We start from the raw sequence: 10,057 nt of genomic DNA on the forward strand, positions 1-10,057 counted from the left end.
GGAATGTAAAACAATATATAGATATTTATGTTGTAAAAGACCAATATGTTTCTGACAGCATTAAGGGAAAATGATAACCGCACACTTTAAACAGACAACCCTCTCAGGCTCTATTGGGCAACTGGTTCAAAAATATATATGTCAAAACATTATCTTTTAAACATTGATCTTTTTCATTTAATACAAATAATTCACATTAACATCAGCAAACAAATATTTTCAAGTACATGCTTATGATCAGCATCAAAGCTTTGTCAACTAATGATGAAATTGCTAATTTATTTCATCATTAATACCATCAATCCTGAATAAATGAGAAAAGCAAATTAAAAGATGGATTGCCACTTGTTCAAAGTTATACTATATAACATTCACTCTCTAAGTATCTAACTACAAGAGAACCCTATTTCTTATGTTTCATACACTGTAACGTATAGGCAAATAAAATCACATTAAATAAACTAAAATGCCAGCATTTCTACAGGATGTAACAATTTTATCATTTTTTTCCTTTACTCCCCAAAGACATTAAAAACAAAAACAAGCAAAAAACAACTTTGGTAAGTTAATGTTGACAAGTTTTATGAAGTCTTTAGGAAACTAAAATGAGATTTAAGACAGAAATTTTATAATATTGTAGGTATGGATAATGAATTTAAAGTTCTATTCTTTATTTTCCCTCTAGTGACTACTGATTATTGATTATGCATATTATTAGACATTTTAATGATAATATGCATATGGACTTTTGAATATACAGAAAATGTGTTTTTATGAAAAAATATATTTGTGTATTCATATGTGTGTTAAGTTATCAAACACAACTATAAATACTGTAATATTACTCATTCGTATCTACTGAAAGGTAAAGAAGAATGATATGGTGATGCAATCTGCATAGTAAAATGCTACTTTTGAGACACTGGAATAGGATTTTCTTTAAAAGTGATTTCCAGTTCCTTTAGTTTTTATTCATTTCCAATTTCCAATTATTTCCAAAATAAATAAGTCTTAAAACAATCAAGTTAACGAATTAAAAAATTCCCAATAAAATTATTTGCCAGAGGCTGGAAACCGAGATTAGATGGTATCTCGGGGAATTCCAGTTACTGAAGTAATAACACAAGCATACGATTAAGAGGGTAGTTCATCTAGGATGTGAACCCAACCCTAAAAATAGTGTCATAACAAGAAAAAACAAGTATTTATTTTACAGCACCTACCAAATCAAACAAGTACCATGTAACATTTCTGAAAAGTTTGTAAACCGAGCTGTAACTATAGAGTCAGTTCCTGTGCTTTTGGCTCACAATTGATCTTTTAAAAGGAGAGCATGAAAAAAAAAATCAAGCTAATGGCTCTAAGTCATGATGTAAAAGAAAATGATAGTTGGTACATAAAATTCAAAGAAACTGAAAAAACTTTTTGCACAATGAGTAAAAAAGGAAGTAATTCATACAAACTATAGACTTTCAGTGTTAAAAGAGTTATTTTATTCAAACCCCTCATTTTACATAGGAGAAAACTAAGAAACTAGGGCACAGCAAAGCAAAATAACTTACCCACTTAGTGAGCAGCTTTACTAAGACTCAACACAGATCTAATGATAAATGACTGAGGGTACCAAAAATAATAAAATATTTTCAAGAAAAAAGAATTAAATGATAACTCTTAATATATGGTTTATATCTGAACTACTCATAGAATTAATCTTTCTTTGGTCACTCATCCATTTATCAAATATTACTGAGTAATATAAGCAATGCATTATGCAATGCAATGCAGTGCTCAAGTTTGTTTTACAGACTCCATACAACATAGAGAGATATGTTTCTATCAATTCTTCAAGATACAGTTAGTTCAAAATGACCATTTCTGTGATTCCTTCCCTGATTTCACTTGGCAACATTTACTATTTTTTCCTTTGTCTATCTAGGAAAATTCCACTACCTGTTTACACAGATAAACTCCTACTTTTACTCCTTAGGGGCAGCAAGCTACTTGAACTTAAAAATTGTTTCAATACCTAGTCCTAAGCCTGGAACACAGCAGACATGAGGCAGAGGTTTGTTAAATGAACAAATGAATAAACAAAGTATCAGGGGAATGTACACACCAATGAGAATGATCAATCAGTGACAAGAGCATAGTTTATGCAGCATCTCACTGCATTTAAAAATTTTAAATAGTTGACAATATGCATATAACTGATATTCTTGATCCCATATAACTCTCTTATTTAATATCAATGTGAAGCCAGTAAAACAATCCAACTGAAATGTATATTATGTTTCACCATTCACAAGAAACTAGTGAAGCGGAGGGGGAAAAATCAATAAATGATTAAAGTAATAGGTGAATCAGGTGAAAAGAATGTTGTCTTTTTAAAAAGAAAATGCTGGTAAAATGTTGAGAATAATAATAACTTGAAATTAACTAATTCCACCTCAGCCTTCTTTGAAGGAACATGGTATAAACATGCAACTTGTCAGAATTTCTAAAAGAAAAAATTTCAAAGCTCAGAACCTGCTTAAGAGAGTGGGATGGAAATCTGGGACAACCAAATGCAGAAAAAATGACTATGCAATTCAAATCTATTACACTGATCATGTTAATGTCCAACACAATCACTTCACATCTCGCTCTTTATAGCACAGTATTTCATATTTATTAGCTTATTTGATTTTCACCAACAACCTAGTGAGGTATGTAGTGCAGATGATATATTATTTGATATATTATTTCCAATTTACAGTTGAGGAAATTAAAGCAATGATAGGGTAAATGACTTGCCAAATATTACACTGCCATTAAAATGAAAAATTGGGTGTAGGACCTAGGCCTGCTTGCAGTGGTTCTCAAACTGGAGCATGTCTCAGAACCACCTGTTAAAACAGAATCTCTTATTAAGAAACAGGCTGGTCTCCAGAGCTAATTCAGTGGGTTTGGGGTGGGGCATTCCCAAGAGAAGCTGATGCTTCTGGTCCAGGGACGGACCTCACTGTGAAAACACACTGATCTATACCATGCTGCCCCTCCACTGAATTAAGTTCAATTATACTTCAAGTATTCAGAAAGCCTGACTTATCTGATGTTTCTTTCTTACGTGAGTTAAGTTTCCTAATAAAACTAAACTGTGTGACAGATGGAAGTGGATTCTTTTAGATGTCACAATAACTTGTCACGAATCAGAAAATACTTAACAAAGACAAATCTCTGGCTGTGAACAAAAAACATCCGATTTACTTCAGGTAAACAGCTATTCTAAACTAACTAAAATGACTGAAATTCTCCCCAAAAAAGCACTTACTAACTCAATATGTCTTTTAAATTTTATATCCTAATCTGTCATGTCCTCAGAAGTCAACCTCAATTATGTGAGTTACGTAAGTTGTTTAACAATAAAAGGAAAAACACACCAAAATATGAAATGTTAGAATACTTACATTTTCTGTAGTTCCAGTAATTACATGGAGGCCATCATATGTTGATTTAATATACATACCCTAAGAAAAAGACAGCATAGAAAAATAAGTGAAGCAACTGAAATATTTTCAAGTATATTATAACCTCATTTACAAAAAAAAAAAAAAAAAAAGCCCTATCAAATTAGAATTGCCATTGCCCCAGGGATGAATCCATGATCCAATAAGGCTGTCTTTAAACTGGTAAGAAATTCCTCTCTGAATGTTCTGGCTTCTAAAGTTTGCCTGAAGAAGCCTGTACTCAGCATAATCAAATGATTTCTTGAAAAGTGAATTAATTGCCTACGAAACTTACGAAATGCAGCATGGTAATTCAATATCCTGAAGGAAGAACACACCTCACTCCCCCTCAAAATCCATACTACATGTTCTGTGGCAAAATAAAAGTTACAATGGGAAATTCAAATATTGGGATGTTATTAGCTTATTATACTTGATTCATATTACAAAATAAAAAGTAGGTTTCTCCAGAGCCACTACAGTACTACTGGAGACAGAAGAATGATAAAATATTGTTTATGTAAAAATTTTTTTCCATCCCTCTTTTGTGGTATCCTACATTTTCTGCCTTAATTTCTTATTGATGAAGTTTTAATAATTACATCCAATCATCTCTATATCAATCATTAAGAGGTGGAATTCCCTGGTGGTCCAGTGGTTAGGGCTCTGTGAGCTCACTGCTGAGGGCCCGGGCTTGATCCCTGGTCGGGGAACTAAGATCCTACAAGCCTCACAGTGTGGCCCCCACAAAACTTTTTAAAATTCTAAACAAAAATTAAAAAAAATAATTCAGAGGTAATGTGTGGCAACCCCTCCTCCCAACAAAGAAGGTGAGATTCCATTTCCATTTAAATAAAGTGATTTTAGAGAAAGCTTCATTAAAGTTTAAAGATTATCCAGAAACCTTCAAATTCTGCAAGCTTTAAGAGCAAAGGAAAGCTTTAAATTATGCATAGTGACAGGACCTTAAAAGAAAAAATATCACAAGAAAGTATTCACATTTTAAATATTGAAATATTTTCACTTAAGTAAATCAGAAAAAAAAAGGATGATTCTGTGAGTAGACTTTTTTCCTGTCTAAGGACGATTCTGTTACTTTAAATTCTCTTCGGGTAAAAATTAACTGAGTTTTACGTCAAAACTGCTTTGCATCTCAAAATATTGACTTCAAAAATTAAAAAGTACTAATTTTAATAAAGTTGAAGTCTGAAACATAAGGGACTTAATAACTAACAACAATCATTTCAGAAAAAGCATATATTTTAACCATTATATGAAGCAGACAATTACTATGTTAATTTCCTATAACTTTATGTCAATTATATATTTCTATACCTGAATATACATGTGTTTTCACTGAAAATAAGTAACAAATAAAAACAAGAAGCAGTAAGTTCATGGCATGGAACTATTAAGAAGTCATTGAGTAGGTTTTAATTCTGAAGTCATTTCAGTAATGTCATATGTCTAAGATGTTGGTACCAATTAGAAAAATGGCTGAGCCTGGATCTCCGATGTTAAACAAAATGAATGTAATTTTAAAAGATGTTAATTTATCTGTGAATTCTATTGTGCTAAGGACTGTTTTGAGTGTTTGACATTTATTTCACAATAGCCTGTGTGGTACAAACCTGTCATTATCTCTGTTTCAGAAATAAGGAAACTGAGGAGTCTGCCAAAGGAGGTGAAGCCAGGTTTCAAGCCCAGGCCATCTGACTCCTAACCACACTCTCTACCATGAGGCTCCTAATTTACAGATTTATTAACAAGAGAGTTGTACACCTTCACTTTTCTTATTAGAACATAATATTTGGAAACTAGATATTGAGTCAAACATTCACTGTTTAACATGTATTCTAAAAAGACTAAGACCTCTCTAGCACACATATACTACGTGCAAAGTGGTTATGAAGAGTAACTGGGTTTGATATTTTACAAATTTATTTAAATCACCCATCTCTTCTGACAATTATAAGCAAAAGCTTATTATATTTTTCTCCACACTTCTTTCAACACTGTGCATTACTGATTATGAATTAAGGTGTTAGACAAGAGCTCTATATAATTTCTTAAATGATTGGGTCATAGAGAAAGTCTAGTCTCCTAAGATAAATGTTTAGAAAAGTCATTATATTCATTGGGATCATAAGAACTCATGAAGATAACCTAGTTATGACTAATGAAATAAAATTCCTGTGTAATTACTGCACATACCAGGAACTTTTAAAATGGCAATTGTAAGTTAAAGCAAGTATCTATTAGTTATAGGAAGAGGATTTCATCATTATTTATATATAATTAAATGTTATGTAATTTATACTAAAGCTAATTTTTTTCAGATGAACAAAAATATTTTTTAAATGCTTAAGTAAAGAAGGATAGAGCTATGTATACAGAGTTCAGTTCTAGCAACTTCATAGCTATGAGCAATAAAATAGAAATAAAGCACATCTTTAAAATGCCACAAAGAATGAAGATATTTTGTTTTACGCAGTATTTTCATTTCTAACCTCAATAAACCATTAGTTGTAACTGCTTTTAATAATCAAGACTGACTTCTTCAGCTTTTTTTATCTCCCTCTGGTAGCACTAATGAGAAAAATGGCCAAAAGTCAGGAACCAAAAGAAAGTAAGAGAAGAAACAAGTTGCTTGGATGAGTTTCAAACTAATCATCTTCTGAATAATGAAGAGTCCACAGAAATATATCTGATCACTTGGTCACCTCTGAGAAAGGGTCAAACAGCAGGAGGACATGTAATTCAAATGGCTCTTTTTCTGGAACTGAGATTAATCTGGTCTTCCACTTCATCAAAATCTTCATTCTTCCTTCTTGCATTTTTTTAAACCAATTAATTAATTCTGGAGCTGACTCCAACAGCTCCCTCTCTTCTGTTCAGCTTGCCAAAATGACATTTGCTTCACCGTCTCCAAATGTCGGTTAACCAACGGGAGCCAAAGCCACCTCACAGTCAAGTCAATGGAAGAAGGCATATTTGGAGATTGTCCAAGTGCCTAAACAGCAAAAGAACTCTCTGAGGCAAAGAGGCTTCCCCAAGGATGCTCCCCAAGCCCTTTCCTCTCTATTCAACCTATCTCTTGGCTCTGATCTAGTTTTGATATGTTCCAATAGCTCTCATTTTCCTTCCTTTAACTTTCTGCTAATTATTGTTGTCTAAAAGCATTTTAGAAGCTAGTTTGAAATATTTTAACCATTACTAAGCACATTTTCCACCATTCCTCATAATGCTCAGGACTCTCAAAACTAAGAAATTCTAGGAGATTTGACTAATTAGGTAGAAAGCTGATGAACAATCTATCCAGTTTATCAGTGCAAGAACAAAGCAGTTACCTTTTACCTATGTGAGATGTTCTGTTTTGAAAGAGCCAGAAGACTGTCTGCAGATGTTTTAAGCTGATTAAACTTCATTAAAGCTTGGTATTCTCCCACGTCTTTCTATTTCTTTCCTTCATTTAAACACTTCCTATGGCTAAGCACATGCTAAATGCTACCAAAATCCTCAAATCTATTTCAAATGTGACTGACTAAACTTACTAAAAGGTGGCTGATTTTTAAAATGATGCCTTGAGTAACTCATAAAATTTCCATTTAGTCATCTCCCCTTTAACATGAATCACAAGAAATGGTTTTACACTTAACTCTTTTTATTAATATTCAACATGTTAGCTTTTTCTTTTCCTCCCTTGGAATTATTTTCCCAATGAAGCGTTGCTGATTGTCCTTTAAAATGGATTTCTCTAAGTAGTTCTAGTTTTAAAGTCATCCTCCTAAACGTCTCATACCTCCCTTTAGCAATCCTAAGTTTAAATGTGGGATAATGGAATAAACTTTGTAAAGTTGTACCTCATTTAGATTTACCTGGATCTAAACCCTGCCTCTACTGTATATTACCTCTAGGTCATACACGGCAAACTGGTAAGGACCTGTGAGTAGGTAAGGATACCTACTCTATAGAGTTGTGAGGATGATACCTGGAAAATGGTAGGCACTCACTTGTTCTCTTTTCTCTACCAGCTGTCTTCCAGACTAACTGAATCTGGTGCTTAGCATTTTAAGTTCATGACTATTTCAAAGAGCAGACCCAGCTCTATGTACTTGAAATGTAAAAAATGAAAGACCTGTCCAGGGCTATACCTTCACTGAAAATGAAAATCAAGATTTCATCTAGTCCATTAATGAGCAATGTGTTGACTCACTTCACATGGTTATTTCCCCCCCATTATTTCAGTGGTCATTAGAGGGAAAAAAACAGGCTCTTTTCTTAGAACAATACCATCCTCAGAACTGCAAACTCATAGAGCTAGAGGGAGCTTTAAAGAGGATCTAGTCCATCCCTTCCTACCCCCAACATTCCACAGATGGAAATATCAAGGCCAAGGAAGTTAAATTTACTCCCTCACCTGCCCCAGATCACACTCACAGCTCTATTTTATGTAAGAGATTTGTATCCAGGTTTTCTATCTCCTAATCTAATTAGTTCATAATTTCCTACTCTGCAAATCATGCTTAGAGAGCTTTCCTTCCTTCAGAACTACTGAAAGGGTAGATACTGAAAGAAAATCTTTAATACTATGGGTGGAAAGATGCTTTAAATAAAACTGGACGTTGTAAATGTGACCAAAAAGAATAGTAAGAATTTAAATCATAAATATTACTTCAAATAAGTTTATAAACATTAAAATAAAAATTTTAAACTAATCAAAGATATAACATAGATATAACACTTATAGGTTACAATGATGACATACTTTGGCTATGTCTGAGATGCTGAGTTCCATCTTTCCAGGAAAATACAGATAAAAGCCACAAAAAGACAAGGAGCTACAGTTACCCAAAAGTAATTTGTTAAGTAACAGGACAAAAGTCACTATAGAATAGAGGGCTTCAAACCGAAAACTCACTGGTGACCAACGAAGGCTTTGCCCTCGGAAACAGTTATACACACACACACACACACACACGCACGCACGCACACATGCGCGCGCACACACACACACACACACACACACACACATATAAGGCTGAAGAAGAAAGGCGACATAAAAAGTTAAACCTGCATAGAGATCTTTAAGAATGTATTACGTGAATTAAGTTGTTAACACTAGTTTTCAAGACTTCTACTTTCTAAAACATCATTAATAGTATCCTTGGAAAATTCACCTCTAGGGAGAAAGTAGAAACGCTGTAGCAACAAACTAACATGTAATAGTTGTGTAGTAGGTAAGATATTCTACAGCCAGTTTCTTGGTTTTTGTCTCTCCCTCATTAATATTAATATTATACGCTTTCTTTCTAGAGGCTCATTAAAGGAAAAGCTCTCCCTTGGGTTAAATTTAGAACAATACAACTTTTAATCAGGTGAACAAAATATAGAAGATGATTATCTTTATTATGACATAATAAAAAATACATCTCATAGATGTTAGCCTAGTTTTAGCAATATCCACCTGCTTACTCACCCTTAAAAGAAAGAGAAGAATTATAAAGAATATCAGGTTTGTTTAGCTTACACAACCTAAGGGAAGAGAGACCTATTAAAACTGGAACAAAAAAAGGCAAAATAAACAAAACACTCATTTTCATGGGCAGGTAACACTGTGGTTCTTATAAAACTCATAACTTAAACTTCCTTTAAACCTAAGGAACTTTGGTAGGGGGTGAAAATGTAACTAAAGCTAATTTATTTAGCAAAGTAAACAGGATAATTCAGAAATCACCATTTTAAACTCTCTTTCATTTTCATTTACCTTTATAAAACTTCTTATCATGACTGACTCCCACTACCTCAATTCCTCTAGGGAAAAAAACCCCCAAACCATTCAAAGTTTTTTAAAATTCATGGATTCTCATGTTTGGGGACTGCTCTGCGCATACCATTAGCTGTCTGTTGATGGGTGGTGGCTTTGATAAACATGGTATCTCTTACCAGCCCTTCACTTGGTTTGATGTTTGCCAGCTGAATCACTTCAAGGTGGGCAGACTGCGAAACTAGAGGATCTGATGACAGGGATATGATGTGGTCACAGACTCCAGAAAGAGTTTTACACTGAAAGCAAAAAAACAAAAAGCAAAAAAACATTATGGTAAATACATGTTGTAAGTAACATATAAATCACTTTTGATTATAACATTTTTTACAAGGAAAAATAAAAACAGTAGAAGAAAGTAGTTTGCATTTTATTCTATGAAGTCTGTCTGAAAAAGGTATTCAGGTTAAGAAATACCCACACATAAAACACACCTATATTCTAAATTATGGATATAAGAACTATATATCAAAATATTCAAGAAAATTATGGTTATGCTTTGTTTCTATTACTTGATTCATCAGACCTAAGATAAAATGATTATTTCTGAACAATCTTAATAATCTGAAAACTTCTTGATGCCAACTGTTAGATGGAAGTAAATTCAGTAAGTTCAAAACCCTTGATGGTTTTTACTTCATGATCAGAAAGGTTTAGAAAAAAATCCAGCCAAAATCCAGGGAAGATGAATCTTCCAAATCTGCTCGGTGAACTCCTCCCACTCATTTGTCTAGACTCTCCTGCT

The 10,057-nt window shown here is 33.2% G+C and overlaps 1 protein-coding gene across 3 annotated transcripts in view; it reads right to left on the reverse strand.

Annotated features, from left to right (window-relative positions):
* The window catches only part of CNKSR2 (connector enhancer of kinase suppressor of Ras 2), a 258,846-nt gene that overhangs the window by 135,364 nt on the left and 113,425 nt on the right, over positions 1-10,057 (reverse strand). For all 3 annotated transcript variants that reach the window (XM_007469301.1, XM_007469302.1, XM_007469303.1), the window contains exons 6-7: positions 9,432-9,551; positions 3,447-3,506 (exon numbers count right to left, since the gene is read on the reverse strand). In XM_007469301.1, coding sequence (XP_007469363.1) covers positions 3,447-3,506; positions 9,432-9,551 — 180 coding nt within the window. The remainder of the gene's footprint in view (positions 1-3,446; positions 3,507-9,431; positions 9,552-10,057) is intronic.

Source organism: Lipotes vexillifer, unplaced genomic scaffold (genome assembly GCF_000442215.2).
Source record: "Lipotes vexillifer unplaced genomic scaffold, Lipotes_vexillifer_v1.1 scaffold1442, whole genome shotgun sequence".
Classification (NCBI taxonomy): domain Eukaryota; kingdom Metazoa; phylum Chordata; class Mammalia; order Artiodactyla; family Lipotidae; genus Lipotes; species Lipotes vexillifer.